The following is a 21,432-nucleotide window of genomic DNA, read 5'->3' as shown; positions in this document are numbered from 1 at the left end:
GGTCCATACGATGAAATACAGTATACAGCGAAAAAAATGAAATACAATATACAGCGAAAACTTGTTGAAATTATGAAAAATTCGATACTTTAACGTTAAAATGAAAACTTTTTGGCGTTTCTACTAAGAGTATTTAAAAATCCCATTATCAAACAGAATTCACATGAGTTTGACTACATAAACTATGTTTTTCAAAATGTGTTGTGACAAGAACTGTCTCATTTCATCAGTTTTATCTTATTTTGCTGACAAAAGAATAATTTGTAAAAAATGTATGAATATTCTGTATGAATTTGTATATGTGCACGGTGAATGGAGGCCGCACGGTGACTGTATGACTTAACGGTACTACCATCGAGAAAAAATGCTTTTTTGACCATTTCTTGAAAGAAAATTTCCCACGCGTCGTGATAGACGAATACTTTTCTTTCCAGGAACAAATTTCCCATGGGGGTGGATTAGCGTTGGGTGATTTTGAATCGATGTTTGCTTTCCGATTAATCGATTTTTTGAATCCATGTTTGGAGCACCTAAAATTGGGTGAATCGATTCCCTTCATTCGATTCTTTGATTCGATTCATTTTGTTGAAATTGTTAAATATTTCTTAATGAATTGGAAGAAAAGGAACCATATGTTAAACTAATCTTGAAGTAGTCAATCTGTTCGATTTATCTTCGAAACTGATTTGATTGAAAGATGTGTAAATCGAACGCAAATGCATTTGGTCTCAGTTCATGCTTCATAAATGACTATTTTCATACGATTCGAATCGATTCTAAAACATCGATTCAAAGGATTCGATTTAATCGGTGAATCGATTCGGCAGTTTAAATGTAAATCGAATCAGTAACATCGATGTTCTGTACAAATTTGCCCAACGCTAGGGTGGATCCAAAAAAAGCTTGTGCGCATCAATGTGTGCACCATGTTCGGCGTAGAAAACGGCTCCTTTGATTGTATTGTGCTGCACTGTGAGCAGCTTACATGATTGTTTGGTCAAAAGGAATTGTGTTTATATGTTTGGGCTGAATTTTGATAGTGAACAATAAATTTTAAAGGAAATTAATTTATTCCATCATGCTGAAGGAATGGAAGGACATGCTCTTAGATCTACATATTCTAGTAAAAATAAATATAGTTTTGATATGTTGTATTTCGACCATTCGCTATATCACAGTGAGTCGTTAGTTGTAAGACGAATCTGAAAACTGATTGCGACAGAAATAAAAACGATACGACGAATAGAAAATACGGCAAGTAATAATTTCATTGCATTGTTTTAAATAAACGATCAAGATTTATCAAAATCTTTTTGCACACTGCGAAAGCCGTTTTGGGAAAGAATTATTTGTCATCGGTTTGTATCAGCATCATTCACTGCCATACTGTAAAAATAGCAGGTTCTCACTGGTCAAAGCTCAATACGATGGATACTAGCACATCACCCTATTTATTTTTTAACCGTAGCATGATGAATATATTTAAATTTCAACTCTAGGCAGAATAACTGCTTTTGAAACACTTATGGCTTATGAGAGGCAAAGGGCATTTGATTTTTTTTTTTCCATTTAATAACATATGAATTAGTCAACTTGATTCACATCATTACATTCCTGCTGGAATAGAGACTGATTCTCAGCTTAGTGTTCTAAGAATACTTCAACTTCCGCATGAACTATCGTATGTTTATACCGTAATGCAGCGTGCGAAGTGAATGCTAATGAAATTACCTGCGCACATCGTCAATTTTTTTCCCAGTAAAAGCTCATGTTTTCAAAACACCTTAACAACCCCCCAATAGACCAGCTTTACGGCTGCGGAATAAAAGAAAAATAATTTCCTTTTACTTACCAATCAATAGCGATGCTAAAACGATTACTGTTGTTTTCGTTGCCATTTTTTCTGTCGCTGCTTGTCACTTATTGTAGCTTTTCCACCGTTGATGTTGCCGCTATTGCTATTGATATTTCCTGTAAAACCGCATAGAAAAGATGTTTGTCGCTTTTGTCCGGGTGCTTTATTTTTATGTTTATGCCATCGAAGTCGACACCGTCTGCTCCTTTCACTATCTACACCGTACAACCGTGGGTCGGAGAAGCATTCCAAGGTTTTTTCCCCTCACTTATTATTTTGCTGTGCCCTTATAGCTGATGATTCGACTTTGGCTGACTTTGCTGCTGGTTTGCCCGATTCAGAAGCACTCGTTTGCAGAAAAATAAAATTTATTGCTTTATTATATTATTTTATTTCCGAACTGTATAAATTTGTTGGACTTTTTTCTTTCGCGCTTCCGTTCGGCATTTGGACACAGAGACCTCTCTCCGGTCCGAAGCCACACCAATCAGCAAACGATGCCCGTCCAATCCAAACCAACTTCGGAAACGGACTCATTCAATTACCAGTTCTTTGAATTTCCCGCCATGGTTACCGAGCCATTTTGAGCAGAGTTGCAACTCAATTTGGGGGAATCATTATTCACGTTCTTGCTTATGCAATCTCCTCACAAACCATAGTGACGTTTGATAGCAGTCGGAACATTGTCGGAACATTCAATGAATGACTTTGTAGCCGAAGCAAGCAACGCAACGGTTCTTGGTAACCAAATCCATTTGCTAAAGCATTCGATAGTCAACGTTGGATACCTTTGTGCATGCCAAAACCATCCCCGCATAGAAATATTAAATTGTTTTTGGGGAGCCCAAAGAGCGAGGATAAGTTTCGTGATATCTCTTTTGAAAATTTGTGATTATCTCAAACTTGATAATGATGACAAGTTAAGAAAAATTATTAAGATCGTGTTTCTGACGTCATGCAAATTACTTAAACAGTAGTATAAAACATTATTAGCTTATTCAATGTTAATTTTCATTACCATAATCTTGCTGATAAAAATCATCATTATCTGCTTTAACAAACACCAACTTAGATGAAAAATAATCTTACAATAATTAGGGTGAATATAATTTCAAGAGTGTGCCAAAACATCCAAATTGAACATCTTTCAATGAGAGATCGAACAAAGTGCAAATTTGCTTTGTATAGCAAGAAACCTTAACTGTTGATTTGGATAAGTGCTTTTGAAAACGTAAATTCAGCTACAAATTGGCTGCTATGAGCCTTGTTTCGGATTCTTAGATGAATCATTACAATTCCGATGCTACGCATGGTCATTTTTTGACAAATTTGAAAGTGTGCTCTCCATTCATTATGAATTTGAAATGAATGGTTTCAACGATTTTAAAATTTTAGCGGTATTTTTGAAAATGTTTTTTTTTTATTATATAGATCCTTTTTTGTCAAGAGACCATCTACCACAATATATAATACAATACAGTGATCGTTTGATCTTAGCAACACGTCAGAAAATTTCTCATAGTGAAAAACAAATCGTACAAAATTTGCTGGCACTTCACACATTTTACAGGCAAAATTCAAAACTGAATTATTAAGTCACTCTACCAGGATTATTCAGCCTTTATGGCTCGCGGAGCACTTTTTGAATTAAAATGGTTGCGCGGAGCACCTGTTCTTTTTACGAGCTTAAACCGACCTTATAATTATATATAATATATAATATATATAATTATATATAATTATAATAAAATCGTGAAGTATGATTTATGTTAGCCAATCTTATATTAGGATGAAGATGATTCGAAGTCAAACCTTAAATTTTAATAACACAAATCTGAAGATCCAAACATTCGTTTAAGTTAAACCTTAATCGATTGGACACTTGTTATTGACGACTAATCGATCAAGTGTCCAGCTAAAATGAATGCTAGACTCTCCAGATTTGTGCTCGAGAAAGTTTGAGGCTTCGATTCACCTTCATCTTAATTGTGATTGTTTCTCTTAACATATAATTCTAATCTAAAAAAACAATGTTTTATTTGATTGAGATTATTACTTTTTTTCGTCAAATATTTTAAAACTCTTGGTTTTGAAACGGCAGAATTGCTTTGGATAAGAAATTTAAAAAAATTTGGTTTTAGTTATAACAACTGAAAGATTTTTTTGTGACGAAGTTTTTCTTTTTAAGCCTACATTAATGTATTTGAAATATTGATGGCATCAAAATTTCGATTATTATCGAAGTTGCATGTTCCTCACATTCTAACGAGAATATTGCGGCAAGACTTTAACACCCATAAAGTTTAAAAACAATCTATTGGGTAAAAATCTCCAACCTTAAGAGTTGTTTTCCACACTAAATTCATGAAAACCCAATTTTGCAGCAAAAACTACTATCCCATAACTATACTAAACTGTCCCATATCGTAAAATTTTCCCCGACAAAATATTTTGAACCATTCAATAACGAAGCCTTACGCCAAATTTTGAACGTTTTCCTAAAAATATCCGAAGTACATTAATGTTCAATAATGATCGATATTTTGATATCGCTGTGTAAAACAATCGTAAAAACTGTGTTATTTCGTCCACCATAACGGTGAAGCATAGAAACTGAAATTACGTATGAGATGAAGATGAATTAATACCACCTCTAAATTTTCAAGAACATATATCTGAAGACCAAAACATTGGTCTCAAAAGTAAATTTTTAAAACCGTCGCGGAGCACCTGCCCAGGCTTCGTGGAGCCCCAATGCCATTACGTCCTCACTGGGACAAACTCTGTTTCTCAGCTTAATGTTCAATGAGCACTTTCACAGTTATTAGAGCTTTCTTTGCCAAACTTGCCATTTTCGCATTTGTATATCGTATGGCAGGTACGATGATACTCTATGTCCAGGGAAGTCAAGGAAATTTCCATCACGAAAAGATCCTGGACCGAACCGGGAATATAACCCACTACATTCAGCATGGCTTTGCTTTGTAGCCGTGAACTCTAACTACTCGGCTAAGGAAGGCACAATTGTAGAGTACACTAGGTTTTTTACGTCGTTCAACGTACCGCGTAAAAAAGCACATAAAAGCAAATCGCGTTATAAAAACAAACGGCGTTAAAAAAACCTAGGCAATTAAAAATATGTGTAAAAAACTGTTCAAAAATTAACCGCGTAGAGAAAAAACTTCAATGTGCTATTTTTATGCAATGTAACGAAAGTGTATGTTGAAGAATTACTTAATCATCCAATTTTAAACATACACATATTTTTTTTGCGCGGTTTTGTTTGTTTTTCGCGTAAAAACCGCGTTATATTAAGAACAGAAGTAAACAAAAACCTGAGCCATTTTTTTTTATACAAAACTATGTTCAACATTATGAATCGTATGGTCAAACGTCGAACAATATGAGTTTATTTTTACATCGTTTTGCTTTCAAATAGCGCGGTTGTTTTACGTTATTTTTATTAAAATAACGCGGGATATCGATTGAGGTAAAAAAAAACCTTAGTGTTTAAAGTGCAAAATGCGTAAAAATTAACAAAATTTCGAAAACACCATTGAGTTGAATTTTATGACCAACGTTGCTGAAACCCGAGACAAATTTATGAATTAATTAAGGGCAGAATTTCTACAGTAACTATCGGTAGAAAGCCGACGTTCTCTTCACCTTCTGAAGATATCAACCTTCTCTGTGGGAGAGTTGTCAGCAACTTCTCTGGAAGTAATGCTAAACAATTGTTTGAATGATTCGTAAAAAAATCAGGAATTTTGAATCGAATTTAGAAAAAAACTATTTATCAGAAAATTCATGTGCACCTCTACCAGATTTGAAAAATCTTCAGTCAGCTTGTGCTATTTAATCATTGATAGTTTAATGAATTTGAATGAAAAGTTCTTCTTTCCTGAATTAATCCCATACATGGATATATAATTTCTAAGAGTTCTCTTACAACTGGGAGCTTCCTATCTTTCTCTTAGGAGGCTATGTTCCATGAAGGGCTTAGCTAGCAATGTCGTTTTGCTTCCAAAATAATTTTCCAATAGTGACTGAAATAAGAGTGTAAAGTAAATGATATGTTAGTTTTCAGTACGCAATCCAAGAAATATGTCTAATATGAAAGGAAAGAGATCTCTAATGCACTCTATTTTGAGCATACTTTACCTTTGAATGATACGTGTAGTAATTACAAAACTTGATTGCTAAGAACGAGCCAATTATCAAGTGTCCCAAATAGTATAGGCACGACATTGATAACGAGATTCATATTTTTTGGAACAAACAAATATCTTTATATATTTTTTGGACATTTTAAATGCTGCCTGCGGTAATTTTGTTTGATAAAACAACCTCTTACATTGAAATTTGTCATATTCAAAAATCAAATCTTATCTATCCAGCACAGACCTTTTGTGGTTTGTTGAAACTAAACGAGTAATGAATGTTTTTTTTAAATCCTTTGATGTGGTGAGTTTACGTACACTGTATGTAAGATGTTCCAATATTTTTTGTGAAAAAAAATAATTTCAAAAAAAACATTGGACAAATTGGTAAAATTGTATAAAAAATATTGTATTTTTTGTAAAAAATATCTAATATTGAATCATTTTTGAAAGCGTTCTAACTAGTTATGTATGTCGAAAATTTGTCAAAAAAAATTGGGTAAATCTAGCAAAAAAAAAATTGCTCTTGCAAAAATATACTTACTATTAGTAAGACAATTGCTGCTGCCAAAATAATGGCGTTAAAAAAAATCTTGAATTCTGTTTTTTGTAAATCTCTGTAGAAAATTTTCGTAAAGCATTGCAGTTGCTCTTGTAAAAAAAATACAAACTAGCAGCAAGAAAATTGCTGCTACCAAAAAAAAGGCGTTCAAAAAAAATCTTGAATTTTGATCGTTTATAAATCGCCGTAGGAGATTTTCGTAAAGCATTGCGGAATTTCTGGAATAATTCCAAGAAAAGTATAAAATATTCGATCGAACAATTCAAAAACAAAAGTGGAAGAATCACTACAGGAATCCCGAGACAAAATCCAGATAGAATTACTGTAGGATCATTTGTGAATACTTCGATAAACTCTCTAACGACCGCTTGAAATAATGTCTAATTTAATGGGCCAAAATAGTTTTTGAGATATTGTCGAAAAATGGTATACAAATACATTCAAACAAAACAAGCAATCAAACTATCACTGGCAAATTGTAGTAGCAAAATTTAATATCTTCTGCATTAGGTGTTCTTGAATATTATACCCCTAACAACATGCTTAACTTTTTTCAAATGAAGCATTTTTTCCAGAATGCAAATGTCAACATGTATAATCCACAACACTATTTGCACATTGGTTTGCCATTTAGTTGCTAAGAGGATTAACTTGTGAACGGAGCTCGCATTTAATTTTGCAGAAGAACAAGTAAACCGAGGCTAGTGTGTCCAGAAAGCAAAAACAGCATTGTCGCTATTTTTTGGTAGAGATTTTAGTTTGCCCAGAAAAATGCTTGTTAGCTAGCAACAACCTTGCAAAATGCTGCAAGCGACATCAGTGAAATATGTTCAAAAAATTTAACATCACGGTTTCTTTTTTTTTCTATTCTTACTGAAAATTGTTGATCATATTTTTGTCAGCCTCCTGAATGTTTAGGAAGGAGAAAAAATGGTTTTCCGAGGTAGCATTGATCAGTTTTTTCTTTATTGCTTTAAAAAATCATGTTACAATTTAAAAACTGCAAGTTTTATACTATCAGAACGACATCACACTTCGTATCCTGAAAGTTGAAGCATGTTAAAAAATTGGGATTCATTTTTTGATGATGAATGCTCACTAAATAGGCAAATATTTTCAAAGTTGAACGATCACTTCGACATCTGGGGGCTAGTAGAAGAACCGTTAAAAAAGAGGTTGGGTTGAGAACGCACCGTGTGCAGCATAGAAAGGAACACACTATTTACACTTATTCTTGGAAAAGTTATTTTGTAGACGATCGAAGAGCATTGAAAAACATAATAAACTTTTTTTCCTTCGAAAATGCACAGATCCGGTCAGTACTCATGTATGATTAGTGGAATAAAATTGGAAAATTGGTGTTTGGCAACATAGGTTATAAACTTCCGGGTTTTTTATTAGTGATTAAATTTGTTGTGAAATCACGCGTATCGCAAGAATAATTATGCCAATGGTAAAGAGTTCAATAATCGATTGATTATGACCTAATTTTTGGGTTGAAAAAATGAATTTTGGACGTACACAAACATTTTCAGTGACATTTCTCTCGTTCTCCCCCAGCCACCTGGTGGTACCGCATTATATTTGCCTATACTTGTAATGAAAATAAAAATAATAATGATAATGATATACTGTTATTAGGTAATTCATCGAATATTTGAACTTTAACAATTGCATGAACTGCAAAACACGCCTGATTCAAGCAACTTCTTTCTTCTGCGATTATATTTTAAAATTGTCTAGCTAATAAAATTTGTGGAATATATGTGCGGCTTAAATATTCACTAAGACCATTCGAAATCCTACAAATCATTCATTGTATTGTTCCGGAAAATTCAAAAATATATCGCAGAACGTTATTGAAAATCAACTTGAAGCTTTATACCTAATATTTAAAAATGTTGCAACTTTAGGTTAAATGTTCATGAATTATATTTCCAAATTTTTAAATTTTTCAATCATTTGTAAATTGGCATCGGGTCGGTAAATTTCTGCTACAATTTTTAAGCAAGATATTTTCAGAAAGAATAGAAAAATCTTTGTGATTTTTTTCTAGAAATAACAAAATTGTTGTAACACCTCCAATCGGACATTTTTCATTAAACACTGAATGAGAGGAAGGAATCTAAGCTTTAATTTAGTATACTTAACTATTTTTGCCACAAGTCAAATTAAATAACAAACCAAACATTTTTGCAAATTCAAAAAAAAAATCAATAGTTCCCAGCTCATCTATCAGTTACTGCATTTCGTTACAATGCCATCAACCCCCAAGTTAGCAGCATTGTTTGGTTTTCCGCACTTTGCCACAGTTACTTAGGGCAACCGAACCAGCAGCAACAGCAGTTTCCAGTTCCAGCTTCCATGATCATTAGAAAGTTTCACAAACGAGCAAATCAACCCAAAGCCAGCACCGACTGCATCATCATCAACTTCAACGGCAGCAACAAAGAATCAGTTTAAGTCCATAAGAGGTAGCAGAGCACTTTCTATCCACTAGCGAGCAAAAAACGACACAGAAAAAAAATCCTCGGGACTGCACTCTACTACAGTATCTACACTAGCGAGCTGTCTTCGCTTGGAAAGATTTTCCCCCTATATTTCTGCACCGACAGTTTTCCTCCAGTTTTGCACCGCTTGTGTGTCGTTGAAGCGATGAACTTTACAGCTTAACCGCAACGACTGGACCCAATTACTACGGGACCAAGTTCCACTGTCGTCATCGTGTTCATTGAGCTAGCTGTATGTCTTCTAATGAAGAGGACACCATTCTCGACAAAAAGGTGCTGAACCCCTCATCAAAAAGAAGATCTTAATCCTTGACAGGTCTCTATTGGGGGTGCTTCATGCTTTGACCCTGGGTCACGCACCTTCAGATTACTTCCTTCGAAACCGAACACGAATCCCCGCTGGTCACACTAATTGACGGTTGCATAAAGTTTAACACTTTCAAGACACATAAAATCACAGAACCGCGTGCAAAGTGATGATTTAGTTTGAATTTCTTGCCTCAACTTGGAGGAGTAACCGCAAACCGAGACCGACCTAGGCAAACCGCGAAGATGTTAGTCTGGCAAAGCTCTGGCGCAAACTGATTGCTGCAAGTGAAAGAGAAACAAGTTTTTGCCTTGCGATCATGTTGGTTCCATGGCTAAACGCTCTGCGCGAGAAAATCCACCTCGAAAGACGATCATTCAAATCCCGCCGCGCTGCGCACAATGAGACCGTTTCATGAGAAAGGCGATCAAAACATTTCGTCTTTGATCAAATCCTCTAAGGGGTCTCAGATGGATGTTTAGCGCAGAGTTGTCTTCAGCGAAAGTACCAAATTATTTTAAGGTGAAGATGAACCGAAGCCAATGTTCAAATTTTCAATAGCACGGATCTAGAAAACTAAACATCCGTTTGAGCTGAACACCTAATCGATTGGTCACCACCAGCTAGTGACCAATCGATTAAGTTTTCAGCTCAATCGGATGTTTGGTTCTCTAGATCCGTGCTATTGAAAATTTGAACATTGACTTCGATTCATCTTCACCTTAAGGTTGAGCCACAAGGTAAAGCCGAGCAAAAAATGTTTTTCAGAAACAAATTTTAGAGGATTAGTGTCTTCAGAAAAGTTGTAGGGTACAGGTCGGACTCGATTTCAAGCGATAGGTACATTTTGCATGCAGCCTTATATAGTGCATGTACATTGTACGTGTATCGTCTCCACTTTTGTACTGTTATGTACTATCGTATACGACTTTGTGATCACTGGGTTATCCGGAGACTCGGTTATCCGGAATTTCAGACTCGATTATCTGGAATAGGTTTTTCTGCATATTTTTTTATGTTGAAATTTTAAATAATGTATTATTATAGTATACAATTAGATTGTTTAAGTAGTACTAGACGTGAGTGGGGTTGCTGGAAGACAGATTGTTTTGTACACTGAAACTCGATTATTTGTAATGTATTAAATTGATGAATTCAAATAAATATATGATTTTTATTTTTATGCATAATATGATTAGTAGAAGCTAGCAGAAGCTGCTCCACATATTAAACCTCTATACCAATTGAATTGGTTTAAAATTTTAAAAGGAAAAACATGAAAATATACCGAAAAGCTAAACATTACATATAATTTGCAATTGGATTAGATGGACAAATTGATGTGAAGATTTGCGAAAAAGTTACACGTCTTCTCAGTGAGAATCGAACTCACGACTCCCCGATCTCTAGTTGGGGCGCGTTAACCACTACGCCATGAGAGGACTCATGAACGCAGAAGTTAACCTGAATTCGATTTCAGCTCAATAATCACGTGGTTCTTTTTCGCAAAGTGCACTTCTTTCGGAAGAATTAGATGTTCATCCAAACACAACGCTTTCTATATATATCCAATGCATAGCCCGAGAGCGCATTGTTTTTTAGGTATAGGAATAGCACACTAAACCATCCAGCAACTGCGCTGGCTGAGGTATCTATTGTGTGGGCTTCCAATGGGTCGCGACGTTCTCAAACGACCGGTTACGGAACATGAGTCCGTTCCTCGATAAATACTTGTTTTTAATTATGTAACGTGGTTTACGGCTAACCAGCCGAGTGGAAGTTTAACAACTACCGAAAAGCTAAACTAAAGGTATACCTTCTAATTCCACCCTAAATGCTTATCTTTGACAGATACGTATATTTCAACTCCCACTTGCAGTCTTCATCAGTGTCAGTTACTCGTATCTACTGTGGAGTGGATATGAGTAACTCACACTTAAGAAGACTGCAAGTGGTAGTCGAAATACGCGTATCTGTCAAAGATATGCATTTAGGGTGGAATTCAAAGGTACAAATACTTCAATCTACATCTTAGTTTCTCTATATTATTTTGTATATTCTCTACAAGTTTTTTATCCATGCGAATTCGCCTTATTCCATAAATAGTTAAAAATGTTCAATTTTAAAAAGTACCAAATTTTATATGGACAAACCTGAATTCAAGTTCGAAAAAATGCTGCCGGCAAAAAGATTACGGCCACACGCTACTTTATTGAATTTCAAAGTGGATTTTTAAAATACTTGAGCATGAATTCTATACATGAAAAAGATTATAACAAATAGTAACTAGTAACCGCTTTTAAAATTTAATACAGAATCTCCACATAAATTTCTCGGGCAACTTAGGCAGGATTTTCATTTTTGTTACAGAATCCTTGTAGAAGTTCACGAAACGATGACAAAAGACTATCACCGAATACTAGATATTAGTATGCAAAATTGTATTGAGCTATCCTTAGTGAATTTCTTACAGAAATCTGAGTAGGACACAATTCTCCATATTTTAGATTAGGATTTTATAATAATTTGAAAGTGTTGTTATGCGGTATATTAAGGACATTTTTTACAGAACCATACGATAATATGTGAAATCAAGGGCTTCAATCTTATAATATAATCTTCAATTTTATAAAACTAATCAGGGTTTTCAAACAATACTAGATGAGATTCTGTTAGAATCTTACGAAGATTTCTGATAGAATTCAGAGAACGATTTTTATAAAATCCTGGACAACGATCTCACAGAACTTTGCGGAATTTTAAAGCAGGGTATCACAATTCTCACAGAATTATCGAGATTGTCACATAAGCAAATATCTATTCAAATTTCTCCAAAAGAAATGTTTATACATTTTATTTCATCTTACCATTTTTTTTTAAATTGCTGCATTAAAAAATGTTTGGCCCGCCATACAATATTGTTTCAGAGATTTGGCCCGCGGTTCAAAAAGGTTGGGCAGGCGTGCTGTAAGTAAACGAAAAATCTAATTAAGTACTACCATTTAATTTCGCTAGAGTTTGTATCATTTGACAGATACGCGAATTTCAACCTCAACTGTTAGGCTGTTTTCAGTGTCGTGTACTAGACTCGACTTACACAATACTGAAGACGGCATTACAGTTCAGGCCGAAATACGCGAATCTGTCAAAGGACATAAACTCTAGTGGAATCAAATGGTACAGTACTAAATTCGATTTTTAATTTACTCGAATAATGTTGTTTACGTTTGAAAGGATTACTGTTCAAATATTTATCCATGGTTTGTTACTACACAGCTCGAACGAAACGTGTAAATTTGTGAGATATATAATGCACATAATTGGAGCGTGGAATTTCATGGATACATGATATGTCAAGTAAACTTCAATCATAAGTCATGTAATCCAGCAGGATCCTGTGTGATTACATGACATATAACACATCTTTACATGATTCAGGCTTAAATTTACAACACGTTATGTTTACATCGCATAAATGAAGTTTACATGACGTGTAATCTTCATTATTTTTAACAGTGTACTGAGTTGCGTGATTGACAACTCACGCTTGAAAAATCTCAAGCTTGAGTTGACTACTGATCTCAACATACATGCTCTAATATTTTCGCAGATACGAAATCGTATTTGTAACTTTATTTAGGAGAAGGTTCCGACCGTGATTGTTTTGTTTTGTTTTTTTTTTTTGTTTTATGGCTATAGCGGTCATGCGACTCAAAGGTAAAGGGAGTCTATAGAAGCAAATGATGGAAACGAATAGGTGCATAGGCGTCGCAAGGGAGCGACAAGATTGATTTTTTTTTTAATTAGGTGGTGAAAATTGAGCAACCCATTTTAAAGTCAGTAAGCATCGAAGCGTCCTGTATTTTGCCTAGCTTCTCTACTGGAAAAGGGTTGGCTCAAAGCTTTGAGCTTTGCTACCAACACAGGCAAAATACAGGAGGCTTCAATGTGCTCTTATACTGACGGCAATCAACCGAACGGTTCTATCGATCGATGACTGATATTGGGAATAGACCATTTCCGTGAAATTTTTTTAATGGCTCATATGCCTTCTATTAATTTACTGAACAAACTTTCCCAAGGAACCCATATGTTTTGAAGACTCTAACTATTGAAAAACAATGAAAAACTGGCGGCACGACAGTACACCCCACGGTTCCCTACAATTTATTTCTCTCCGACTCTTATCGGACCCCTTTTTCTCCTATGTTTTTTGTCTCCACGTTGTGGTGAATATTTGATCAGCTGTTTCTAATCAATCATGACAGTTCCCTTTATTTATGTTTTCATCCGCCACTTCCACCATGGCTGAAATCATCAAAACCATTCCGGAAACCATCTTGGTGCTGCTGCTGGTCGGCAATGTTTTTAACTGCGGTTCCACCACCGGTATTTTAATATGTAGAAGAGATCCAGTACGACGAAATCTTTCACGACAACGGCGGGTTTGCCACCGGGAGCAGAACCTTTTTCGAAGACTATAGCAGAGCACGGCAGAGGCTTCCGGCGGGAAGATGAAGGGGATATTTGTGGTGGTCGTGGAGGATTTTCCGGGGAGATTTATTAGAGTAGTGAAAAGGGGAAGCATGTATACTCCATTGGCCATATGGTTTCGAAACAGTTAGACGACACAAGCAGCAGATATCAAACGGTATGAGCCTATGCATGCCATAAAACGTTTGACTTTTACTGTGCGCCCTGTTTTCAAGTTGCCCGTGAGAGAGAGTGAGACAGCACCAACACACGGCGCACAGTAAAAGTCATAAGAACAAAAGAATTGATGGCACGTACAGAGGCTCATTTGCTATGGGGTCATGCACAAATTACGTCACGCTCCAAGGGGGGGGGGGGGTGTCGAGCCAAGCGTGACAAGTCTTGCAAAATTTTCAGAGGACTCATACAAAAAGTGTGACAAAGGGGGAAGAGGGAGTCGAAAAAGTTGAAATTTAGCGACATAATTTGTGTACCATCCCTATCCGTTGTGTCAGGTTTCTCCGTTTTGTCGTGCAATGTTATAGATTTTACTCAGATGGCACAGATCATTGATGCGTGCCACTAGTTCTCTCTTTTATTCTCCCGCTGTTCTTATGCAGCGCAAATAGTGACGTCACTATTTGCTCTGCATAAGAACAGCGGGAGTGTAAAAGAGAGAACGAGTGGCACGCATCAATGATCTGTGCCACCTGAGTAAATCCAGAACCTTGGTCGTCGCGTGCTTGATTAGACATTGACATTTCGTTATGTCTACAAACACTCAACGCAGGGGTGAGATTGAAAGTTGTGGAAAAATCTCCACTTTGTTCACCCACAGGGTTGAAACAACTGTGCCGCACTACTCAAAATGTGGTGAATTCTCAAGTTTTCAAAATATCATAATAAAATCGGGAGTGCATATAAATTAGATCTGAAAGCGACAATAATCATTAAAAATAATTGTCTTTCGAAGAAAAATATAAAAACAGGGGGTAAGGTCTGACGGAAATGGTCTATTTGTCTCTTTCATGTGTGCTCTTCCCGCCAGTCACCACATGATCCAGTTAGAACTGCATTTTTCTTATTAGTCAAATTTCATATACATAGGAGAAGGTTTCGACCGTGATTGTTTTGTTTTTTTTTTTTTTTTTGTTTTATGGCTGTAGCGGTCAAGCAAAAATTGGAATTCATTTCAGTATTAGAACTTATTTTACTATCAGTAGAATAATAAACCTTTCATGAAAATATCGAGTTATAGAGGTTAACTTACATAAGGGGCGTTCCATTAATTACGTAAGACAATTTTCGAGGTTTTTAACCACCCCTCCCCCACCCCACCATGGTAAGATTTTTTGTAGGAAAACCTAAAATATATTGTAGGGCACGTAAGAAATCTCAGACCAACCCCCCCATAAACCCTTACGTAATTAATGGACAGCCCCTAAGCAAGTGAAGCAGAAAGCATCGAGTTATAGATACCTGAAATAATTTAGAACAAATATGTAGATAAACCTTCTGAACATATTCTTTGAAGACTCCAACTCACTACAATGTCATCTATATAAGACCTCTTAGAGGTTTTGATCGTCATTTTTCTGAAACGATCCCATTGTGGCTGCCGTGCTAGTCAGTCCATTGGTGCGCGATGGCGGTGGAGGTGTCGGTCGGTAGCGACGGGGTCATCTGGTATACCTAGCCATGGAGTGCAACGATGACGACGGATGCAGCGACCGTCGAGCCGATCAGTAAACTAGGTATAGGAAGGTACAGATGTAGCTCAATTCAACAAATTTTGAACAATAAATTGATTTTTATTTCAACACTTCCAATATTCTCCAATTTTAAAAATGATTAAAGATGATGTCAGAGAGCCAAGCTTTTTTTCAGTTGAATACGCATGTCAAAGAAAAATAAATAAAATAAGAGATGCTGTAGGAATCCAAGGGCATGCTTTCAGGTATTTCTTTAGATGTGCATTCTGAACCTCTTTAAGGATTTTTGTTAGGGATACGCCTCAATTTTTTCCAACCAGTAATATTGAAAAAATATCAGAAATTGCTTCAGAATTTCTAAGAATTTAAACGTATTTTTAAGTAAACACTAGGATGCCATCTGATTAGATCCTTAAAATAGTATCTAAGATTTTATGGATTGAAGAATCCCTTGTGTAATCCTTTGAAGGAGGATTACTCAAAAAGCCTACAACCTCTCTTGGAGGGGCTGAAAATATCTACAATAAAAAAGTTATGACAAAAATCGTAACTTTATTTTCATTTACGAAGATTGGTAACGCAATGTTAAATTTCAGTTGTGCAGTTGATCGATCCAGACACAAAATCAAGCTGTACCTGTGGCTGGTAAACGAGGCTCGCGAACCTTCCACTACATCATCTCTTCTCCTCGGCACCTAGTATCTCGCGCTTCTTGTAGCGATCCGATTTTTTATGCTTTTGCTGCTATTGTTACATGCTGCGGGTGTTTGTATTCCTTTTTGGTTGTGCAGTTTATATCACGCTTCACGCTGCTGCATTTACGATCTATCATAGTTAGGTCTCCGCCGAAACATTCGGTAATCAACTAATCGAGTGTTTCAGAGTAAAGTTCTTGCTAAATGGTTCAAACAGCGGTCATGGTGATGATTTTGGGTTATAGGTATACATTAAATTAACACATACAGTATATCTCTCGCATTAAATATCATAACTGCAATGATCCACATCTCTAAAAAATATATTCGTAAAATGTTCTATTCTGCTGAAAGATCTTGTAAAAGTTTAAGAAGAACACAAAAAGCAAATTGATTAACGGAAATCGATCACGTGGATTACGTTCATATGGTACCAAACACAAGCTTGTGTTTCATTTACCATCTAAGTAACTGTACTTTATTTGAAAATAACATCAGAAATCAAAACCGAATTCAGTACTTTACCATTTAATTCCACTAGAGTTTGTATCCTTTGATAGATTCGCGTTTTTCGACATCAGCTGTAAGACCGTCTTTAGTGTCGTGTGCTAGACTCGACTCGTCATTGTCCACAGCTCTGCTCATAGATATCGAGCAGTTTGCAAACTTCAAACACCATGGTTAATGAAGAAATATTTTTTTAGATTGTGACAACACCTCATTTGGCATATGGACGTTTGGCCGAATAGAGAGGTTTAGCCGAATAAGGTATTTTTGCGAATTAATACAAAACATCTCGAGAAAACAGCATTTCATTAAAATAATAGAAGTTCTGAATGAAATATTATAAACTTAGTGTCATAATTAGTATAAAACAATGACTAGAACAAAAAGCTGATAAATTTTAAGAGGCGAAAATTCGGCCAAAACTTATATTTGACCAAACGTATATATGCAAAACATACCATTCCCAGTTGTCGATGAAAACCTTTACCTTCCATTTATTTTCTACAATGATTGATTCATAGCTCTTATCCACCATTCATAGATAGCTAAAACAAGCACCTCAAAAATTAATCTGTTCAAAAGATCTCCGTCTATTACGAACCCCAACTAGAGCAAAAAGGCACACTCTACATCAGCGCGCGAGAAAAAAAAAACTGTTGATCAGCAAACACTCTCACTGACAGAGTGAGCGTTCGTCGCTTGAATAATGGTTAAAAAGATCGGACCAAATGGCTATACAAATTCAGCTGATAACACTACGAAACATGTTTTTGTCTCAAGCATCAAAATACCGCCATTTAATTAATAGAGGGTAGTTGAATCCATTGAAGGTTTCAAATATATCGTAGAACGTTCAGTTTTTAAGATATTGGCTGTTAAAAATGCAAAATTTGTCAGAATTCAAACTTTATGTGTAATCAACAAAGTTACCAATACTTTTTCAGCAAGACCAAGTCGTGGGTTCGAATCCCACCGGTCGAGGATCTTTTCGGGTTGGAAATTTTCTCGACTTCCCAGGGCATAGAGTATCTTTGTACCTGCCACACGATATACGCATGCAAAAATGGTCATAGGCACAGTAAGCTCTCAGTTAATAACTGTGGAAGTGCTCATAAGAACACTAAGCTGAGAAGCAAGCTTTGTCCCAGTGGGGACGTAATGCCAGAAAGAAGAAGAAGAACCAATACTGTTGATGCGGAAAAGTTTTTTGTATGATTTAGAAAAGTATTATATTTTGTCATATAAGAGAAATGAAGTATTTTGTATGAAGACTGCAAGAATGTTGAAAAAGTTGTTTAATCAAAATTTAATAGCACAACTTAAACCAAAGTATATCCTAAAAGAGAATTGGAGTCGTACTTAGCATGATTGGTGGATTGATCACCAAAAAGATTGACAAACCCTACTAAAAATTTCAAGTAAACAAAAACAAGCGTTTTAAATATACCATTTTGGCGAAATATAACTCAAATTTGTGACGTGCTAGACCACATTCGACTCAACAACCTTTCACAAGAGACACATAATTTGATCCTAGAGACACCCAAATATGTGATTTGTGTTACACTGTGTAATCGTTGGCACAGCTATAACCCCTAACATGTACTCGAGTGTTCGAGAGTCTAGTGCACCTCCGAGCCATCACGTCAGTTAGTTAGTCATCGAAGTGGCTGTTAACTGTGGTTCGATGTGATGCCCTAAACGTTGTTGGCTGGCACAACACCGATGATGATGGTGAGGTCAAATGTGAGATGGTGGTGATCATGTGAGAAATATTTCAGCTGTGCTCTAATTCGTCGTGGGACTGGTCCTTCAGTTTACTACGAGCGGTTAGCAAATTCAGCAGTGCGGTAACCATATCTTTCACAATCGTCTCTTTTGTTGATTGGCAATGGATTTGCGAAAAATATATTAGTATAGAGCAGGAAATTTATGAAATAGAAAAAATGAAATGGGTTCAAATCGCATAATAATAAAATTAAATTAATGAACAATCGATAGAAAATTAGCATACGGAGTATCTTTGATAATGCAAACTATGTCATATCAAACAACATGTCATGTGTATTTATACATATTCTACAGATTTGAAATGAGAGCAACCCGGGAAGCAATTTTATGCTGTTCAAATGCTTTCCAAACTAATCTAAATCAGCCTTTGTTTGAACAACAGCTAAGCCTAACACTTACATCTGTTTATTCAGCCCCTAAACATTTAATTTGGGCATGCGTATACACATGCATAAACTGCTAAGGGAGCTATGATTCGATTTCAATTAGCACAATTTCTGTGATGTCGTATTACCTTATGGCTGCTCTTGATGTTCCTAAATTTGGTTTGGCATTCAAGATAATTATACCATGAAAAAACAGATTTTTTAAGAATTGTTTGATGAACTGTTGAAGGGTTCTTCTCCAAACAATCGATTACTATCAAGGCTATATGAAGACACCAATTAAATTAACTGTTTCATACATTCCAGACATGTTCTATGAATCCAGTTTTGGATTAGCATTGTGGATTAAAAATCATTTTCTCAGTAAAATATGTATCGCTCGAAAGTGATCAACTTCACCCCATTTAACGGTAATTCTGTTTGTAGAACAGACAGCAACCATGAACAGCTCAAGAATCGGTTATTCATATTTAATTCAACAATGAATGAAGAAGAGATCAAAATCAGGAAATGAATCAAGAGAAAATTGAAAAAATCACTCACTTATCCCTCTCTGTAACAATCATGATTTGCAGCACCTTATGAAAGACTGTTTATCGCATACTACTAGGGAGCCGGATCCAATTTTTGGCCCTTTAGATTCACTGCGGGTTTTTTTAATGCTACTGAGCTCATATTTGGCTACAATATGCGTCGTATTGAAGTGCTTCTTATTGCAATGTTTCAGACAATTCGGCCGCGAAAAACCCCCCATGCCAAAGGGAATCATGTAAGTACCCAAGTAGCTCTGCACCCTACACTGCCGTAGAAAGTCATTAAATGAAAAATCAACTTACTGAAATCTGTGAGATTGTTCTAGAAAATTTGTTAATTGTCCCCGCCACCTTCGTATTTCATCTTTGCGTTACATCACTTATGTTTGCGTTTACATACTCTAGAATAAGCATCCCCACACCATAACTTTTGGATTACAAACTTTTTTGTTAATTTAAGAATAAGCGTTTGTCTGTTCGTATAAGACTCATAATTTAACTTTTGATCTCGATATGGAGAAAGGGTGCGTGTCTGCTCAAAAAACATGATCTCAGCCAATTTGGGATGCAAACGTGCGTGACGTAGGAATGTCCAGTATCAACAGTTTCTCAAATTGTCAGTAATTTCAGTCTTTTTCCTTTCCTAGATTCAAACATATGGAATGGAGATTCCGAAACTTTAAATATATTGGCTTTTGTCAGACCTTTTTTCCTACTCCTTCAAGCAGGATCTAACTAATAACTGTATTCTATAATCTATCGAGCTCGAGCTCATTCTTGAATTTATCACTGGTTCCATCTTTTCTAACTAAGAACTGAATATATATGTCTATCACGTTCAATGAGAGGTCTCTGCAACTCATTAGTATGTATTCATCGAATCACAATTTCCAGCTGTGGCTAGGACGTGGCCAGACCAGCTCTCAACTGTTGAGAGATGCGACAATAGACTGATGCAAATTTTGAAGTTTTTGCTCCCCTATGCTTAATCGGTGTCAATTATGATGAAAATCATTCTCCCAAAATTTGAAGTGATTTGGAAGAAATTTGGTTGTGCACAGGCCATTTGAAGTTTCTATGGAAATTACTATGGAAAAGACAAACCTTTTGTGTTCAGTCTTCTAACTGCTCGTAATAATAATCTATGGAAAAGTGAACAAACTCTACTCATGTGAAATCTTCCCAGCTACAACTTTGCCGAAGACCACATTTTGATGGGATGTAATAATAATTTGTTGATAGTGATAACAAAGTCTAAATTATGCTGAGATGATCATTTAACTACTTTCAGAGCAACACTGTGGTTTTGCTGTAGAACATAGTAGCCTGGATTACTTTGATCTATTCTACCCGCCAGGAGCACCACTGTTGCCTGCCGAGCAGTTGGTTAAGCATGCAGAATGCAAACCCAGTTTACGATTAAGAATAGCAATTTATCCTTAAGTCCTATCAAATTGTGGACTTCAGCAAAGTTGTAGCTGAAAGGATTTCACATGAGATGAGTGTGTTCACTTTCCCATAAAATATTATGTCGAAGAAATAGAGGCCTGGACACAAAAAGTTGGCGTTTTTCATAGTAATCTCCATATAAACTTCAAATGGCTTGTGCACAGTCAAATTTCTTCCGAATCATTTCAAACTTTGGGAGGATGCTATTTACCATAATACAAATCGTTTAAGCATAGGGGAGCAAAAATTTCAAATTTTGCATCACTCTAATGCGACAATCTTGTCTTGTTTGGAAACTCTAATTGATTTGCGGATAAGAAGGAGTCAAACCTTATTGAATGGAACAGGGGATAGTCATAATGATTAGGATGAGACACCTGGAACGTACTATAGAGTGGTCATGTCATCTGGTGATTCTGGTAATGCTCCAGAGAGCCTCATCCTCGAGAATCTTGAAGTTTGAATCCTATAGGGCTTGTTCATATATTTCAT

The 21,432-nt window shown here is 35.9% G+C and overlaps 1 protein-coding gene across 2 annotated transcripts in view; it reads right to left on the bottom strand.

Moving 5' to 3' along the window:
* Window positions 1-9,670, bottom strand: part of LOC5576094 (peritrophin-1) — a 182,895-nt gene extending 173,225 nt beyond the window's left edge. Inside the window, exons 1-2 of one of the 2 annotated variants that reach the window (XM_021849038.1) lie at window positions 9,448-9,670; window positions 1,853-1,971 (exon numbers count right to left, since the gene is read on the bottom strand). In XM_021849038.1, the coding sequence (XP_021704730.1) occupies window positions 1,853-1,898 (46 nt within the window). In that variant the 5' untranslated portion in view covers window positions 1,899-1,971; window positions 9,448-9,670. The remainder of the gene's footprint in view (window positions 1-1,852; window positions 1,972-9,447) is intronic. The other variant, XM_021849039.1, reaches the window with a different exon arrangement.
* Window positions 9,671-21,432: the final 11,762 nt, after the last annotated feature.

Source organism: Aedes aegypti, chromosome 3 (genome assembly GCF_002204515.2).
Source record: "Aedes aegypti strain LVP_AGWG chromosome 3, AaegL5.0 Primary Assembly, whole genome shotgun sequence".
Lineage (NCBI taxonomy): Eukaryota > Metazoa > Arthropoda > Insecta > Diptera > Culicidae > Aedes > Aedes aegypti.
The sequence above is the reverse complement of the archived record's forward strand: the minus strand, read 5'-3'. Positions and strand labels throughout refer to the sequence as shown.